Below are 20604 nucleotides of genomic sequence, written 5' to 3' on the forward strand. Positions count from 1 at the left end.
TTCTGTCAATTCAGTCAAAGTATCCAGAGGTGGACTGGTGTAGCATTTTCTGTGTCTGCTGCCCAGAGGGAGTGGGCGAAACGGTTTCGCGTCTCAGGACGAGAGCTGTGTCCTGCTTTGCTCTCCGGAACAGAGCGCCGCTGAAAGGAGTGATAACTGGGGTGGCGTTGAGTGTTGAGGTGGATTGACTGAAGTTCAGGATCCCCATTGTCTGTAATGCAGGCGGTTTGGTGCGACACAGACCCGATGGCGAGTGCGAGACTGAGGAGACCCTGTCTGTCCTTCCGAGTTTTGATGCAGAGTGTTTGCTGGATAAAGTCATGCTAGAGTATATAAGTTATCCTGTGAGAGCTTTTGTTTCGAACCCACTACGGTGTTTCAGGTGCCAAGTTTATGGTCATGTTGCTGCAGTATGTAGAAGGGAGATTTCCGAGGTGTGAGAATTGTGCAGGAGGGCATGGGGCAAAAGAGTGTGTCATTTCAGTGAAAAAAGAGGTGTTTCAATTGTGGGGGTGGTCATGTTGCTGGGGATCAGAAATGTCCTGTGCGAGTGAGACAGGTTGAAGTTTCCAGGGTGAGAGCAGTGCAGAAAGTGTCATATGCTGAGGCAGTGGGGAAAGTAGAGGATTGTGGGCTAAGGGTGAGGGAGCCTGAGAGGATCCATGTGAGTAGTAGGCCATCCCTGAACAGTTTGTGCTTTAGTAAGGTTGGCTTCTTGGTGTTTATTGCTATGGTCATTAAGTGTCCCACACAGATGGAAAGGAAATCCCAGAAGATTGAATTGGTAGTAGCAGCAATAGACCATTTATGGAGTTTCAGAGAATTTAGTGCAGAAAAACTAGAGGGGGGGTTAGAGGAGGGGCTCTGTTGGGGTATATACAGTATATATATTTACGGTTAAATGGTGGTATATATACAGTATATAGGGTTAGATGGTGCTATATATAGTAGTTAGATGGTGGTATATATACAGTATATAGGGTTAGATGGTGGTATATATACAGTATATATATAGGGTTAGATGGTGGTATATATACAGTATATAGGGTTAGATGGTGGTATGTATACAGTATATACAGTATATATATAGGGTTAGATAGTGGTATATATACAGTATATATAGGGTTAGATGGTGGTATATACACAGTATATAGGGTTAGATGGTGGTATATAAACAGTATATATATATAGGGTTAGATGGTGGTATATATACAGTATATAGGGTTAGATGGTGGTATGTATACAGTATATACAGTATATATATAGGGTTAGATAGTGGTATATATACAGTATATATAGAGTTAGATGGTGGTATATACACAGTATATAGGGTTAGAGGGTGGTATATATACAATATATATATAGGGTTAGAGGGTGTTATATATACAGTATATATATATATATAGTGTTAGATGGTGGTATATATACAGTATATATATATATATAGTGTTAGATGGTGGTATATATACAGTATATATAGGGTTAGATGGTGGTATATATTTACAGTATATATATAGGATTAGATGGTGGTATATATACAGTGTATATATAGGGTTAGATGGTGGTATATATACAGTATATATAGGGTTAGATGGTGGTATATATTTACAGTATATATATAGGATTAGATGGTGGTATATATACAGTGTATATATAGGGTTAGATGGTGGTATATACACAGTATATACGGTTAGATGGTGGTATATATACAGTTTATATATAGGGTTAGATGGTGGTATATATACAGTATATAGAGTTAGATGGTGGTATATATACAGTATATATATAGGGTTAGATGGTGGTATATATACAGTATATATATAGGGTTAGATGGTGGTATATATACAGTATATATTGTTAGATGGTGGTATATATACAATATATATATAGGGTTAGATGGTGGTATATATACAGTATATATTGTTAGATGGTGGTATATATACAGTATATATATGGTGTTAGATGGTGGTATATATACAGTATATATAGGGTTATATGGTGGTATATATACAGTATATAGGGTTAGATGGTGGTATATAAACAGTATATATATAGGGTTAGATGGTGGTATATATACAGTATATATATAGGGTTAGATGGTGGTATATATACAGTATATATATAGGGTTAGATGGTGGTATATAAACAGTATATATATATATAGGGTTAGATGGTGGTATATATACAGTATATATATAGGGTTAGATGGTGGTATATAAACAGTATATATATAGGGTTAGATGGTGGTATATATACAGTATATATATAGGGTTAGATGGTGGTATATAAACAGTATATATATAGGGTTAGATGGTGGTATATATACAGTATATATATAGGGTTAGATGGTGGTATATATACAGTATATATAGGGTTAGATGGTGGTATATATTTACAGTATATATATAGGATTAGATGGTGGTATATATACAGTGTATATATAGGGTTAGATGGTGGTATATACACAGTATATACGGTTAGATGGTGGTATATATACAGTTTATATATAGGGTTAGATGGTGGTATATATACAGTATATAGAGTTAGATGGTGGTATATATACAGTATATATATAGGGTTAGATGGTGGTATATATACAGTATATATATAGGGTTAGATGGTGGTATATATACAGTATATATTGTTAGATGGTGGTATATATACAATATATATATAGGGTTAGATGGTGGTATATATACAGTATATATTGTTAGATGGTGGTATATATACAGTATATATATGGTGTTAGATGGTGGTATATATACAGTATATATAGGGTTATATGGTGGTATATATACAGTATATAGGGTTAGATGGTGGTATATAAACAGTATATATATAGGGTTAGATGGTGGTATATATACAGTATATATATAGGGTTAGATGGTGGTATATATACAGTATATATATAGGGTTAGATGGTGGTATATAAACAGTATATATATATATAGGGTTAGATGGTGGTATATATACAGTATATATATAGGGTTAGATGGTGGTATATAAACAGTATATATATAGGGTTAGATGGTGGTATATATACAGTATATATATAGGGTTAGATGGTGGTATATAAACAGTATATATATAGGGTTAGATGGTGGTATATATACAGTATATATATATAGGGTTAGATGGTGGTATATAAACAGTATATATATAGGGTTAGATGGTGGTATATATACAGTATATATATAGGGTTAGATGGTGGTATGTAAACAGTATATATATAGGGTTAGATGGTGGTATATAAACAGTATATATATATAGGGTTAGATGGTGGTATATATACAGTATATATATAGGGTTAGATGGTGGTATATATACAGTATATATATAGGGTTAGATGGTGGTATATATACAGTATATATATAGGGTTAGATGGTGGTATATAAACAGTATATATATACGGTTAGATGGTGGTATATAAACAGTATATATATATATACGGTTAGATGGTGGTACAATTTCCTTTTCCCCCATTTTCCATTTCCCTTTTTTGTGAACCAATTTTGCAATGCACTTTCCTAACAGTGAAGGCAGCAATACATAAAGTGTCTAGTCTGCCGGAAAACCAGCAGAAGAAGAAGACTACACCTGTGATTGCCTGATTAGGAGCATACCTAGAGACAGAAATACGGCACACATTTTAAAATGGAGACATAGTAAATAATTTTAGGCTACCATCACAACAGAGAGAGAAGTTTAAATGTATCCCTGAACGCTAAAACTGTGGCAATGTTATCTTTCTTCGCATTTTGTAAATGAAGACATTTTGTCCCGCGACGAACGAACTACTAGCAGTCGATCACCTTGCAAAAGTTTTTCAAGAGAAGCTCTGCGCGCTCAAGACATTTAAATATATGTTATTTCTGGAGCAACCAGCCTGGTATTGGCCGCGTTCCCCTGCTCAGACTTCGCATGCATCAACCTATGGTTGCGTGCCATGTCATCGATTGTGCCACCGGGTACCAGATTGCTATAACATATGATGTGGTTAGCTGATGCGCAAAATACCTATCCAGGCGTTGTAAGATCTGACAGGCGTCAGCAACGCCTGGGCAAAGGAAATGCGCCCACTGTTTTCAATGCAGATATTGGGCACGTTCCTCTGCCCAGGCGTTGCTGACGCATATGCTTTAGCAATCTGTCAGTCGATGACTTGGCACGCAACCATTGGTTGATGCATGCAACGTCTGAGCAGGGGAACACAACCAATGAATTAATTCTGACTTTTGTTGGGTAGGCTATGCAACGTTAATATGTTTATTATTAAAAAATATATACTTTCTTTTGTTGCTTTCACGGCTCAAATAACCTTACTTTAGACCTGTTAATCTTATTACGTTCCTGTCTTGATTATCTGATTTGTGGAGAAGCCATTAGAATGTATTTCGTACAAGATTCAAGTTTGTATATCAAAATGTAGGGCCTTATAATGAGTCACTCAGAGGAATACCTTGTATAATTTCTCTGTAATAAGTCAATATTTGTACATTGATTACAGAGCAATTATGCTAACATAGTTACCAGTCATTCGTTTCCTACCGTGTAACTCCCTGTATTTTCACCTGTTATGATGTAGTTGTGTCAATGACTTCTCTGTTATTACCCTGGAACAATGAATAATGTAAAGTGCAGCCCTTTTTGGGGGGGGGGACTGAGAATGTACAGGTGAGGTTCAGACTTCTTACTAGGCGCCGCAAAGCAAGAGGTGTCATGGGAGTCATACTGCCAGCGCCATCTTCTGGCTGCAGACCCTCTCTGCAATCTGACTAGATGAATCCAAAAGCTTATTAGATGCTTGGCTTCGTGATCATTAGGATGCTGGAGAAACTTGACACTTTTCATGACTTATTACCTGTTCTTATTCTTATTTTTTATGAATAAGTTCCAAGTCATGAATGGCAATGGTTTGGGGTTTATTCGTATGACAATAGATTCATTGTCATTTCCCCTCATGCATGGAATGGATTATCTCTCTCCATCTTCCTATTTCATAGGTTCAGTTACCCAACACGGCTGCCAACAATAGTGAGTGCTCTTCAATCTTAAACGTCATCCAAGAAAATATAGCTGTCCAGGGTTCTGCCTGTTGCAGTTTACATGATTTTCTTTTCAACTATTTTAGGGTTGAATACATTGAATACATTTTCAGAGAACAATGCTAAAACCTAAACTCTGCTGTGTCTAAGCCAATGATATGTTATGTCAGTCAATGGTCTGAGCTTTAGAGAAACAACAAGTTTAAATAATTATTTTACATTCTCAGGGTCATTATTCTGATTTGGCCACTAACTGTGCAGCTATGGATCGATAGTCATGCGTTTCACCGTGTTAGCGGTCTAAGGCGCTGCATCTCAGTGCAAGAGGCGTCACTACAGCCCCTGCCTCGAATCCAGGCTGTATCACATCCGGCCGGGATTGGGAGTCCCATAGGGCGGCGCACAAATGGCCCAGCGTCGTCCGGGTTTGGCCGGGGTATGCCATCATTGTAAATAAGAATTTGTTCTTAACTGACTTGCCTAGTTAAATAAAGGTTAAATACATTTAAAAAAAAACATTAAAAAAAACTACATGATCCCCTAGCAGCCCCAATTCCTTTTATACCTACAGTCCAAATGATGGGTTCCTGTCTTACTCATAAGACCACCCACGATCCTGATTTTGTAGACCTACATAAAACTAAAAGTGTTGCACACCCTTCACGTCAGGATGGAACCACTTTGAGTATCCACATTTGATCTCTCTTCCGTTGACTATTGTCTCTTTCCCATCCCCGAACTGTGCTTTTACCCTTACTTGGATCCCATTTTGCAGTGGTTGCGCTGTGCTGTGCTCACTATAGAACGGAGCAGGATCATCCCTCATAAATGGAAGAAGTCACAGTGAAGACCGTGAACTTTGACCTTTATGTCTAAAAATGGTCCTCACACCCTGATGAAGGCTCTTTAGCCAAAATCCACAGCAAGGAGAGGTGAGTGTGTGACTTCCTTTTTAATTTATATAGATTATACTTCATTAGCCAGCTCCTTACCCAAGGATACATTTTCTTTATTTCTTTATGTCACTGAAAATGGTCCTTTCCCAGAAGTTTGTGCTTTGTGCATTGTTTTTTTTTTACATCTAAAGTTTTTTTTTTTTCAGTTGGTGCATGTAAATAAAGTTGTATTACTACATTGTGAAGATAAAAAATTATATTTGTACACTGTTCAGGTGCTTGCTCTAGAAGGATTTACTGTAAATCATGTGGCCATTGTCTTTTCTCGTTATACGGTTTACACCTGTAAAATATGCTGACTATACACAGATGTAGGATCTAAATTTGATCAACCTGTTGCAGGAGAACTTTCCTGCAATGCAGGGAAATTACAACTGATTGTGTACTTGAGGTTTAAAAAAGCTTCTGAAGTTGGTAATTTTCACTTAGAAATTTCGTATTTCGTTTTCCCTTACGAAAAACGAATCAACCCCTACAAAAAGGGCCGTTCATTATAATCCACATAGTAATTCACATATTCTGTGGATGCAGGATTATTTTCCTGCTGTAGCAAACTGGCTCAAATGTCCTGTTCATATTTTCCTGTGTGTGTGTTTGTGTTTGTGTTTGTGTGTGTGTGTGTTTGTGTGAAAGAAGGCCTGTAAAATGTACATGACGATGTCACACCCTGTATCCACACATTCATTACCGACACTCCATTATTGCAGGAGCTCTCCTCACCCCCCACCCCCCACCCCCCACCCCCCTTACCCATTAAGCGACACCCAAACAGATTTGGCCGACCCACTGACCCCTCCCCCACCACCTGACCCCGGCGACCTAGGAGCCATGGCAACCCTCTGACCCATCCTCCTGTTGCCAAGGAAACAACCTTGGAGCATGTCTGACCATACCCTCCCTTCTCCCCCCTCAATGACGCGCCGAGACGAGCGATCGATATTCTATCACACAGAACAGTGGAGCGCGAGAGAGGGGGGCACGGTGCGGGGAGATTACAGAGTGGAGGGGAGAGGACGGCTGACAAAGAGAGCCCCTGTGTGTGTGTGTGTGTGTGTGTGTGTGTATGTTCGTGTGTGTGCGCGCATCATAATGAGCAGACTTATTTGTGCTGTGCTGAGAGGTACAGTAGCTAGCTTCAAGGTATGTTTTTCTATGCTAAGAAGCAGATGCTACCGTTTGTGTTTGTGAACTGTGTTTAATATGAAGAAATAGTGTGAGCTCGACAATTAAAGATGTGTTGTGCATTTCATAGGCTCACAAAGGCCCCTAGCTCCAGGAGCTGCTATAGTAATTTATGTGCTGCAACAATGAAGGGTTATATGTGCCCCATTTAGGTGAAACTGGTTTCTAGTAATTGACAGACAATGAAGAGAGATCAGAAGACAGTCTCATGAGAGAGAAGGTCTAGAAAACTGGATCCAGTGCAAATGGGGTGACCTATATCCCCAGGATATAGGTGTGTGTGTGTGTGTGTGTGTGTATTTGTGTGTATTTGTGTGCGACAAATGGGCAAGCCATCATTGGCTACCTCAGCCCTGTAATAGTATTCATGAAACACAAACTCTCCCCCTCTCTCTCTCACACACACACACACACGGTCAGAGGCCAATTACTAGAGCAAACAAACACACACACACCATTCGCCGTAAACCTATGAGATAAACAGTTAAAACCTTCAGAAATGCAGGCCCCTAACACTGCCCTAAGGCTTACATTATAGGCATACATGTTCAAATATAATTTTAAAATAAACATTAACGTAATAAATCTCAACCACAATATGTCATTATGATTAGTGGTTCATGAATACTAATAAATGCCTGTATCAAATCATGTGTGGGCTCTGCAATATCAAGGGACCTTCCTATACCCATTCAAATAAAGGGAAGTATGACTGAGTTTATCAGCTTCGTGTGAGGAACTCATTATTGAACATACTATAATCAAGCTCTTGATCTTCCATGGTTCCTTAAGTATTCATATCGCGTAGTATATTGCAAAGTATGTTGTTAGAATTGAAATGTGTTTTTCAAAAGTGTTCACTTTGTGTTTTCAGGACTTTCATATATTTATATATCTAAGGACTTAATATTCAGAAATATATATATATGTGTGTGTGTTTTCAGGACTCGTGTGTGTATATGTTCCTCAGGACTTATAAGGCTTTCATTGCACTAGCAGTGTATCAGGATTTAAATGGGAGAGAAAAAACAGCAATGGACCTACAGCAATGTGACAGACTGGCGGCGTACAGAGAGGATGTGAGCGTATGTATGTATGAGATGTATTCTGCAGAGGTGGTGACTGGATACCTATGTAATATTACTTTATCTATATTATTCATGAGCATATTTCCATGATTTGATTAGATTTTTCTTTATGACCTTTTTGTGTTATTTTTTATTTGCCCAACGCATGATGAGTGAGTAGGTAGAGCAGCATAATTGTGTGCTGTGCGAAAATAAGTGTAGTAAGAAGTGTTGCTCACTCACTATCAGCGCTCCCAACGCACCTCATTGCAGACAACCCTTCAATCCCCCTGGTATGTAAGTTGAGACATTCTGTCTGCCTTAAAGTGGTATCAGGAGCATTGATAGTATGAAAGATGTATTTACAGTCTTGTCTTTCTCTGCCAAACACCACATACAAAAAAAATAACTAAGGCCAAACTGAAAAAAAAGAGGGATACTTCTTTTTTATAAATTGTTTTGCATATACGGTACAGAGCTTAATTCCATTTTTCACTTATTTAAATAATGAAATTGGAGAGAAATCTCTTTCTCCTAGGACACAGAAAGAATGTTCTATTTTTTCAACAGGGGTGAGTTGGGGGGAGTGAGGGGGGAAGTTTACAAGGACAGGGGAGGTCGCACGGTTCTCACAGACAAGTAGCTCTCAGAACCACTCCTAGCATAAAAAAAAAAGAAACCCAGAAATGTTACGAACAATTGTTTAAAAAAAAAAGCTCAGTCTTCTAATATAAAACAACAACATTGGCAAAACAGGAGGAAGAGGGAGGGGAACAGGAAGGAGGAGGGACATTTTTTTCCCCCTGCAGAGGGAGTGAGTGAGTATTCCACGTTTACTGGAGTGGCTGGAGGGGAACGTTAAGTCGAAGATTGGTGGAAGGAGTGAGAGTGTCAAGAGTGGACGTCGGGGTAGAACGGGTGACAACGACGCCACAGCGCTCACCGTGGGATCTAGATGCAGCTGCCATTTTGTTATTGATAGAGACGAGTGACACCGGTATTTTGTACATTACAGTGCATTAGCACATTTATGAACAGTGTTATTATAAGAGTATAGTAAACAGTGTTGACTCTGCTGTGGTCTTTGGGTTGAAAGAAAAGTCAGCGAGACAGAGAGGGGTGCAGGGATCTGGCGTGATCATCCTGTTCCTCTCCTTCTCTGTAGTTGGTTCTTTGTTCCTCAAGGCGATGTTGGAGGAACATACAGGATGGGGAATGGAGGAGTTTTCAGATGTGGTTTCTCGTGTGGTTGGTATGTGATTAGAGGGATGGGCCGAGGTAGGGAGGAGAGAAAGAAGGGAATGAATTTAGGGGAGGAAGGGGGAGAGAAGAATGGTTTGATAATTTAATAGTATGTCTCTTTTTCCACCCAGCCTGGAGAGAAAGGGAACAAGAAAAGAAAGGGAACAGAGAGAAAGAAAGATAAATACTTTTTTATTGAAATAGCAAACATTTGTATCAAAGGAAACTTGAATTCCCCTAAGATGGTTTAGTGCAGGGCTCTCCAATCCTGTTCCTAGAAAGCTATCGTCCCGTAGGTTTTTGCTCCAACACTAATCTAGCACACCCGATTCTAATAATTAGCAGGTTGATAAGCTGAATCAGTGGGGTCGGAGCGAAAACCTACAGGAGGGTAGCACTCCAGGAACAGGGTTGGAGAACCCTGGTTTAGTGTATGCTAACATGCATGTCTTTTCTATATGTTTGTATGTGAGTTTGCGTGGGTTTGTGCATGTAGGATTTTGTAGCATGATGTACAACAGTACCCACAATGCTCTGTAAAAGATATCTGGTTCTATCTTAGTAAGTGTTATTATGGGTACTGTAGTACATTGTGCTATAGATTTGTGTGAGTACACTAAGTGTGTTTGTGAGAGAGTAGTACCTCCGGGGTTCCGACGCAGGATGAGTTTGCGGATCTCATCGTAAACGAAGATGAGGAAACTGTACGGGAACGCACAGAACCACCAGCTGGGCCTGAGAGAGAAAGAGATGGGTGTAGAAAAAACAGAAGAAAAATACATTTTAGTTACAGCCAGAGTGCCATTCAGTTGAATTAATAATTGTCCTTAAAGAGGAATTCTTTTTTCTTCACATTCATGGATTGAAATAGTCTCCAGTCCACACAGTGGTACATTACTGTTAAGTAACTGCGATATAAACATCACTCAGTAGAGGGTGCTGTTGCTATGTGTGAATGACGACACAGAGGCTGGTGTACTTACTTGAGGGGGTACATCCTGAGAGCCACGTCCATGCCTGGGGTGTAAGACAGGAAGGCAGCCAGGGCCGTCTCCTCAAACAGCCCAAATATCAGGATCTTATTCCTGTAAACAAACAAATAATTAATCTCAACATTTATCCTAGCTATGAGAGACATAAAGTAGAGGGGCTTCATAACCCTACGAAACACATGGTTCGTCTAAATGGAGAAATGAAGAGGTCTGTTATTTAGTCATGCTAAAGTCTGTGTCATTAGATGACAGATGCAAAGATAAAGGGCTCTGACCTCATGCCCTGCTGGAAGACAGAGTTGCGCCTGGTCTTACAGATGATGACATCAGCCCACTGTACCACCACAATACTGACGAAGAAGGCTGTGTGACAGGTGTACTCCACTATCTTCCTCTGTTCATAGGTCTGGCATGGGAGGGAGAGAAAATCACAACGAAGGAGAGTTAAAGAGTGAACGAGAGTAGAGGTAGAGACGACTAAGTGGAAGGTGGTGGTGACGACTAAGTGGAAGGTGGTGGTGACGACTAAGTGGAAGGTGGTGGTGACGACTAAGTGGAAGGTGGTGGTGACGACTAAGTGGAAGGTGGTGGTGACGACTAAGTGGAAGGTGGTGGTGACGACTAAGTGGAAGGTGGTGGTGACGACTAAGTGGAAGGTGGTGGTGACGACTAAGTGGAAGGTGGTGGTGACGACTAAGTGGAAGGTGGTGGTGACGACTAAGTGGAAGGTGGTGGTGACGACTAAGTGGAAGGTGGTGGTGACGACTAAGTGGAAGGTGGTGGTGACGACTAAGTGGAAGGTGGTGGTGACGACTAAGTGGAAGGTGGTGGTGACGACTAAGTGGAAGGTGGTGGTGACGACTAAGTGGATGGTGGTGGTGACGACTAAGTGGAAGGTGGTGGTGACGACTAAGTGGAAAGTGGTGGTGATGACTAAGAAAGCAATTCATTTTATAAGACTAATAAGGACCGGATGAAAGAAAATAAGATGAAAGAGTGGTAAAAGTGAGTGAGCAAAGAAAAAAGAGAGAAAGAAACTGAAAGAAAGAAAAACATGAAAAAGGAGAGAAAAAAAAGAGGCAATCTAGTATACCCATTGCTGTCCGTAGCTGTCCTCTAGGTCGTTGTTCGAACGGTCGTCCCAGTTTAGCCTGATACCCACCAATAAAGAGGGAAGGAAACCGTTCTCCGCCAGGATCACAAAATAGGAGAAGAACCCTCCCAGAGCCTGGATCATCCCTACAGAGACAGAGGGAGGAAGATGTGTTAGCTTTATCTATTATGCCCATAGAATTAGAATTAGGCCGGGAGTCAATCCAACACAGACTAACTGTGATGGGATTGTGTAGAGGTAGGTGAAGGAGTCAAGCGCAGGAGAGCAGAGATGTCCGAGATGCGTATTTAATAGCCAAGTCCCACAAACATACAGGTCAGTTACAATACCAAAACAAACGCTCTTGACAACAGAGAAAACCAGTTACTCACGGAAGGAGGGAAACAAAAAACAACACTCCTAAACGTATACACACGATGTATAATACGTGAGTACCAATAAGTCACAACCTTAGCGAACAACATCACATGAACAATCCCGCACAAACCTAGGCAGGCAAACAGGGGTAATTATACAAACAGAAATGAAGGCAAATGAAAACAGGTGTGAAAGAACCACAGACAAAACAAACGGAAAAGGAAAAAGGGATCGGTGATGACTAGTAGGTCGGCGGCGCCGAGCGCCGAGTGCCGCCCGAACAGGGAGAAGAACCACCTTCGGTGGAAGTCGTGACACTAACGACCTGAACACAGAGATAGACTTTTAAAGACCCACCAATCTGTCCGTAGGCAATACTGATCAGCCTCTCGTTAACCAGTTTGTCCCTGGCTGGGTTCCTGGGCTGTCTCTTCATGATGTCACTCTCTGCTGCCTCGTAGGCCAGAGAGATAGCTGGCACCTGTAGACATACAGTAGGGTTAGGAGAAAACAGTGGATATCAATACACTGCCTCACATTGTGGTGCAAAGGACAACAGACCAAACCACACACTTGGATAAGACGACTGACCTTCATTTGAAATTGTATTTTTAATCCTCATAGTGTATGAATTGAACAAACTACAATTGCCTGTGTGTTCGTGTGCCATACATGTGTGTGTGTGTGTGTGTTGTGTATCTCACCATGTCGGTTCCCAGGTCGATACAGAGGATGGTGATGGTCCCTAAGGGGAGTGGGATGTTGACCAGGATGAAGAAGAGGAAGGGGGTGATCTCAGGGATGTTACTAGTCAGGGTGTAGGCAATGGACTTCTTCAGGTTGTCAAAGATCAGACGGCCTGGAGGGACACAAGAGAAAAGGCTTGTATAGGCTACCCCAGGACAGCATCATTATATATTTGATTTTCAAACAATGGGCTCATATTACATGAGTTATTTTTCTAACCAGCACCTTTTCTTTTGTCTCCAAATATTCCATTACCCCTCCTTCCTCTCCTCTAGCTGACCTTTTTTACTCTCTCCATCCTACCCGTCATTCATACCACCTTCTTTCTCTCCTTCGTTTTCTTCCTCCCAAAATATGTATGATCTTAATTTGAGCCAGTTTGATACAGCAGGAAAATAATCCTGCAGTAACAGGAAAACATGCATTTTTTTGTGTTGGATGATACATTTTTCGTAAGGGAAAATCAAGTCTGAAATGTCTAACGTCACAAGCCTTGTTAAACCTCAAATACACTACAAGTTTTACATTTCCTGTATTGCAACAGGGTGATCAAATTAAGATTCAACATCTGTATACCTCTTTCCCTCCTACCTTTTTTCCTCCCTGCTGATATCCGTTTTTACCCTCCCTCCCTTTTCTTCTTCCCTCACTCCTTCCCTCCCTCCCTCCCTCTCTCTCACCCTCTTCCACTCCGGTGACGATAGAGGCAAAGTTGTCGTCCAGCAGGATCATGTCAGCGGCTTGTTTGGACACGTCTGAGCCGGAGATCCCCATGGCAACACCGATGTCAGCCTTCTTCAGGGCGGGAGAGTCGTTCACACCATCACCAGTCACAGCCACAATGGCACCCTGAGAGGCAGGGAGGAGGGGGGGTGTTAGTGAATATTGTGAAAAGCCTCCTCTTTATCTACTAATGTGTAATAGAATATGTAGGAAGTGTGTGCGTGTGTGTGTGTGTGTGTGTGTGTGTGTGTGTGTGTGTGTGTGTGTGTGTGTGTGTGTGTGTGTGTGTGTGTGTGCGTGCGTGCGCCTCACCTGTCTCTGGCAGCCCTCCACGATGATGAGCTTCTGCTGTGGGGAGGTCCTGGCGAACACAATCTCAGTGTGGTTCCTCAGAATGTCATCCATCTGATCCTGAGACAGATCCTTCAGGTCTGTTCCGTGGATCACACACGCCTTGGCATCCCTGGAACACACACACACAGGAAGACAGTGAGTGAGAGTATGTTTGCTATCGCTGATACACACACACAGAAATGCAGAAAGTGAGTGTTTTTGGTGAATAAGTGTATTCAAGCATTTGGATGTGACTGACTGAGTATCTGAGTATCTGAGTGACTGACTGAGTATCTGAGTATCTGAGTGACTGACTGAGTATCTGAGTATCTGAGTGACTGACTGAGTATCTGAGTATCTGAGTGACTGACTGAGTATCTGAGTGACTGACTGACTGACAGATAGTCAGATAGTCAGTCAGTCTGACTGACGGAGTGACTAACTGACGGAGTGACTGACGGAGTGACTAACTGACGGAGTGACTGACGGAGTGACGGACTTAGTGACTGACTGACTAACTGACGGACTGACTGACGGAAGGACGGACTGAGTGAGTGACTGAGTGAGTGACTGAGTGAGTGACTGAGTGAGTGACTGACTGACGGAAGGACGGACTGAGTGAGTGACTGAGTGAGTGACTGAGTGAGTGACTAACTGACTGACGGACTGACTGACTGACTGACTGACTGACTGACTGAGTGAGTGACTGACTGACTGACTGAGTATGAGTAGGTACACACCCATACACACTCCTTCCTCATATCTCTTACCTGGGGTTGACCTGGCTGACGGGGATATTAAGGCGGGAGGCGATGTCCTCCACTGTCTCGTTGCCCTCGGAGATGATGCCCACGCCCTTAGCGATAGCCTTGGCTGTGATTGGATGATCGCCGGTCACCATGATGACTTTGATGCCAGCGGAGCGACATTTGCCCACGGCATCAGGCACGGCGGCACGAGGAGGGTCAATCATGGACATGAGGCCCACAAAGCACAGGCTCTCTGTGGTGAAGTTGACATCGTCACAGTCGAAGGCAAAGCCCTTGGGGTACTGGTCTTCAGGCATTAGCAGGTGACAGAAACCTGGGGAGTGACAGTATCAGATTGGTATTATTATTCGTATATGCGTTCTGAAATGCCTCTTTAGGTTCCCATTTCTTACTCTCTTCTCATCTCTCCCGCCCTCTCTCTCACCAAGTACTCTCTCTCCCAGTCCTCCCAGCTCCATGTAGGCGTTCTGGAAGGCCTCCTTCATCTCCTCGTCCATGGGCTGCTCCTTGCCCTGGATCAAGATGGTGGAGCAGCGGTCCAGGATCCTCTCTGGCGCTCCCTTCATCACCAGCAGGTAACGGTTGTCGTTGTCATCCTCCGTCTCATGCACAGAGAGCTGGGGGTTGGTGGTGGGGGGCACAATCACACACTTGTGTTCAGTCTCTTATACAAACCCTTGTTTTCCCCCTAACCCTAGCTTCATGTCTACACCCCGGCTAAACCCTAACCCTCAACCCTAACCCAGACCCAGGTCAGACCTGGGGCCGTATGTATCAAGCCGATTCAGGATCTGTTTTGCCCTTTATACCCCAATGAATAAGATCACATAGATAGGTGGAATCTGATCCTAGATCAGCACTTCCACTATGAGATGTTTGACACCTACAGGATCCAGGGTGTACGCTTGTGCTCCGTGTTGCTCACTCACCTGGTACTTGTTGGTGGAGTTGAAGGGGATTTCGGCCACCTTCTTGTTCTTCTCCCTCATCTGCTTGACGCTGCCGCAGGACAGCTCGATACATTTCAGCAGCGCGGACTCGGAGGCGTCCCCCGCCACGTCCCTCTTCAGGATGGGCAGCTGGTCTTGAGCTGCCTTGAACTGCGCCCGGTTACACAGGGCCGCCACCCGCGCCAGCGCCAACCACGTCTCCGAGCTCTTGTCGAAGGAGGCGCCTGGGGAGAAGGGGGGGGGGGGGGTGGAATTGTTAGTGACAGACACATGGTTGTTGTGTTCATGTGCCCACAGGCAGCCTTGAAGCCTTCATCAAGGCCTGCATAAGTAAACTTACTATCATTAAAAATGCAAAGCCCTTGCTACAAGACGTTACAAACAACATAAGGCCAATCTTTGATGGCCTAGTTATTCACTCACACAGTGGTCTGAAACTTCTGGCTCGGGTGCCTCATCAGGCCTGCAAGCCACATTATGCTGGTTTGCAAAATGATATCTAATTCCAGTCAGTTCCAAGGAGGGAACAATCAATATACAAGACTATCTAAATCACCTTAACCGTTGCAACCATCTCAATAACTGTGATCACGATATGCAAAGCCAAGATATATTTACTTTGCTATTATATAGTAAGGCCATAAATGAGTTCAGTGAACTTAAACCCCTCTCTCTCTTACCAGACTGGTCCTCAGTGGTGTCGGCCTCGTGGATCTGGTTGTCGAACCACATGTGGGCCACGGTCATCCTGTTCTGGGTCAGGGTGCCAGTCTTATCAGAGCAGATGGTGGAGGTGGAGCCTAGGGTCTCCACAGCCTCAAGGTTCTTCACCAGGCAGTTCTTACGAGCCATACGCTTAGCGGTCAGGGTCAGACACACCTGTGAGTGAGTGAGTGAGTGAGTGAGTGAGTGAGTGAGTGAGTGAGTGAGTGAGTGAGAGAGAGAGAGAGAGAGAGAGAGAGAGAGAGAGAGAGAGAGAGAGAGAGAGAGAGAGAGAGAGAGAGAGAGGAAGAAGAAGGGAAAAGGAGAGAAAGCGAGAGACAAAGAGAGCGAGAATGCAACAGGGATTGGGAAAAGAAGACAGGGTGACAGAAAGTAGGAGAGAGGATAAAATAAAAGATTAGTACCAAGTGAGAAAAATAAAGACACGGGGTGCACAACTCCAGGGGTGGACGCCCTATACCAGGGCTGCCCAACCCTCTTCCTGGAGATCTGCCGTCCTGTGGGTTTTCAGTCCAACCCTCTTCCTGGAGATCTACCGTCCTGTGGGTTTTCAGTCCAACCCTCTTCCTGGAGATCTACCGTCCTGTGGGTTTTCAGTCCAACCCTCTTCCTGGAGATCTACCGTCCTGTGGGTTTTCAGTCCAACCCTCTTCCTGGAGATCTACCGTCCTGTGGGTTTTCAGCCCAACCCTCTTCCTGGAGATCTACCGTCCTGTGGGTTTTCGGTCCAACCCTCTTCCTGGAGATCTACCGTCCTGTGGGTTTTCGGTCCAACCCTCTTCCTGGAGATCTACCGTCCTGTGGGTTTTCGGTCCAACCCTCTTCCTGGAGATCTACCGTCCTGTGGGTTTTCAGTCCAACCCTCTTCCTGGAGATCTACCGTCCTGTGGGTTTTCAGTCCAACCCTCTTCCTGGAGATCTACCGTCCTGTGGGTTTTCAGTCCAACCCTCTTCCTGGAGATCTACCGTCCTGTGGGTTTTCGGCCCAACCCCCTTCCTGGAGATCTACCGTCCTGTGGGTTTTCAGCCCAACCCTCTTCCTGGAGATCTACCGTCCTGTGGGTTTTCGGTCCAACCCTCTTCCTGGAGATCTGCCGTCCTGTGGGTTTTCAGTCCAACCCTCTTCCTGGAGATCTACCGTCCTGTGGGTTTTCGGTCCAACCCTCTTCCTGGAGATCTACCGTCCTGTGGGTTTTCAGTCCAACCCTAATGTAACACACCTGATTCTACTTATTAGCTGCTCAACAAGACCTTAACTAGCTGAATGAGATATGCTAAATTAGGGTTGGACTGAAAACCTACAGGACAGTAGATCTCCAGGAAGAGGGTTGGACTGAAAACCCACAGGACGGTAGATCTCCAGGATCGTAAAGGAAATGTAAAGGAAATGACCCCCCTACCCTTGGAGTTGTGTAAACCCCGTCAGTCCACATCCCCACCTCTCCACTACATTCAAATGCGCTAGAGTCAAATAAAATACTCAAATATATTTCACAGCCCAGAGCTGCAATGCAGAAAGATAGAAAGAGTAGGAAAGCCAAGCACAGAGTAAAAGCAGTGAAAAGGCAGGCGCCGGTGTATCATGCTACTTTCAAAATATCATGGCTGACACAGGCAACTAGCCAAGCAGCGAGAGTGGCAACAGCCCAGCATTTATATTAACACTAGCCCAGCATTTATATTAACACTAGCCCAGCATTTATATTAACATTAACCGAGCATATATATTAACATTAGCCTAGCATTTATATTAACATTAGCCTAGCATTTATATTAACATTAGCCTAGCATTTATATTAACATTAGCCTAGCATATATATTAACATTAGCCTAGCATATATATTAACATGAGCCTAGCATATATATTAACATTAGCCTAGCATATATATTAACATTAGCCTAGCATATGTCAATCTCTCTTAACAGTTGTCATAGAAGACAACTGACCAGGGAGTGTCACTGACCGAGGCACAAAGACAGCCTGAAAAAGAGAGACAAACACAAAGAGGGAAGGAGAGAAAAAAGAAACAGCCTGAAAAAGAGAGAGGGAAGGAGAGAAAAAAGAGAGATACGTGTACACAAAACACAATGGGCTGCCTTTTATGGAGAGAGAGAAAGAGAAAAGAGAGAGATACAATACACCACCACAACCATCACAGAAGACACATAGATACAAACGCATGAGAGTCTATTACAGATAGAGAGATGCATAATTCCACAACGATACCGGGACACAGGGAAATACTAACACAGAGATAGAACACACAGAGTAATAGACAACGACAGACAGACAGACAGACAGACAGACAGACAGACAGACAGACAGACAGACAGACAGAACACACAGAGTAATAGACAACGACAGACAGACAGACAGACAGACAGAACACACAGAGTAATAGACAACGACAGACAGACAGACAGACAGACAGAACACACAGAGTAATAGACAACGACAGACAGACAGACAGACAGACAGAACACACAGAGTAATAGACAACGACAGACAGACAGACAGACAGACAGAACACACAGAGTAATAGACAACGACAGACAGACAGACAGACAGACAGAACACACAGAGTAATAGACAACGACAGACAGACAGACAGACAGACAGAACACACAGAGTAATAGACAACGACAGACAGACAGACAGACAGACAGAACACACAGAGTAATAGACAACGACAGACAGACAGACAGACAGACAGAACACACAGAGTAAGAGACAACGACAGACAGACAGACAGACAGACAGACAGACAGACAGACAGACAGACAGACAGACAGACAGACAGACAGACAGACAGACAGACAGACAGACAGACAGACAGACAGACAGACAGACAGACAGACAGACAGAGATAGAACACACAGAGTAAGAGACAACGACAGACAGACAGACAGACAGACAGACAGACAGACAGACAGACAGACAGACAGACACACAGAGTAATAGACAACGACAGACAGACAGACAGACAGACAGACAGACAGACAGACAGAACACACAGAGTAAGAGACAACGACAGACAGACAGACAGACAGACAGACAGACAGACAGACAGACAGACAGACAGACAGACAGACAGACAGACAGACAGACAGACAGACAGACAGACAGACAGACAGACAGACAGAGATAGAACACACAGAGTAAGAGACAACGACAGACAGACAGACAGACAGACAGACAGACAGACAGACAGACAGACAGACAGACAGACAGACAGACAGACAGACAGACAGACAGACAGACAGACAGACAGAGATAGAACACACAGAGTAATAGACAACGACAGACAGACAGACAGACAGACAGACAGACAGACAGACAGACAGACAGACAGACAGACAGACAGACAGACAGACAGACAGACAGACAGACAGACAGACAGACAGACAGACAGACAGACAGACAGACAGACAGAGATAGAACACACAGAGTAATAGACAACGACAGACAGACAGACAGACAGACAGACAGACAGACAGACAGACAGACAGACAGACAGACAGACAGACAGACAGACAGAACACACAGAGTAAGAGACAACGACAGACACACAGACAGACAGACACAGACAGACAGACAGACAGACAGACAGACAGACAGACAGACAGACAGACAGACAGACAGACAGACAGACAGACAGACAGACAGACAGACAGACAGAGATAGAACACACAGAGTAAGAGACAAGACAGACAGACAGACAGACAGACAGACAGACAGACAGACAGACAGACAGACAGACAGACAGACAGACAGACAGACAGACAGACAGACAGAGATAGAACACACAGAGTAAGAGACAACGACAGACAGACAGACAGACAGACAGACAGACAGACAGACAGACAGACAGACAGACAGACAGACAGACAGACAGACAGACAGACAGACAGACAGACAGACAGACAGACAGACAGAGTAAGAGACAACGACAGACAGACAGAGATGGAACACACAGAGTAAGAGACAATGACAGACAGACGGAACACACAGAGGAAGAGACAATGACAGACAGACGGAACACACAGAGGAAGAGACAATGACAGACAGAGAGAGATGGAACACAGAGTAAGTACAAAAACACGAGACACCAACACAGAGGAAAAAGAGACCAACAACACATAGCAGAGGAACACACAGCAGACACAGAAAACAACTACACTCATATCCCCAGTCACACACACCTCTCCTCTCCTCACTACACACACACACACCTCTCCTCACCACACACACACACCTCTCCTCACTACACACACACACACCTCTCCTCACCACACACACACACCTCTCCTCACTACACACACACACCTCTCCTCTCCTCACTACACACACACACATCTCTCCTCACTACACACAGCAGACACAGAAAACAACTACACTCATA

The 20604-nt window shown here is 43.4% G+C and overlaps 1 protein-coding gene across 2 annotated transcripts in view; it reads right to left on the reverse strand.

Moving 5' to 3' along the window:
- Positions 1-8677: 8677 nt before the first annotated feature.
- The window catches only part of LOC106569974 (sodium/potassium-transporting ATPase subunit alpha-3), a 34639-nt gene continuing 22712 nt past the window's right edge, over positions 8678-20604 (reverse strand). For both annotated transcript variants that reach the window (XM_014141771.3, XM_014141773.2), the window contains exons 10-22: positions 16159-16357; positions 15458-15702; positions 14953-15145; positions 14529-14841; positions 13738-13888; positions 13383-13551; positions 12660-12814; positions 12313-12436; positions 11578-11723; positions 10760-10890; positions 10476-10577; positions 10136-10227; positions 8678-9624 (exon numbers count right to left, since the gene is read on the reverse strand). In XM_014141771.3, the coding sequence (XP_013997246.1) occupies positions 9596-9624; positions 10136-10227; positions 10476-10577; positions 10760-10890; positions 11578-11723; positions 12313-12436; positions 12660-12814; positions 13383-13551; positions 13738-13888; positions 14529-14841; positions 14953-15145; positions 15458-15702; positions 16159-16357 (2049 nt within the window). In that variant the 3' untranslated portion in view covers positions 8678-9595. The remainder of the gene's footprint in view (positions 9625-10135; positions 10228-10475; positions 10578-10759; positions 10891-11577; positions 11724-12312; positions 12437-12659; positions 12815-13382; positions 13552-13737; positions 13889-14528; positions 14842-14952; positions 15146-15457; positions 15703-16158; positions 16358-20604) is intronic.

The sequence above is a fragment of the Salmo salar genome, chromosome 14, assembly GCF_965601325.2.
Source record: "Salmo salar chromosome 14, fSalSal1, whole genome shotgun sequence".
NCBI classification, from domain to species: domain Eukaryota; kingdom Metazoa; phylum Chordata; class Actinopteri; order Salmoniformes; family Salmonidae; genus Salmo; species Salmo salar.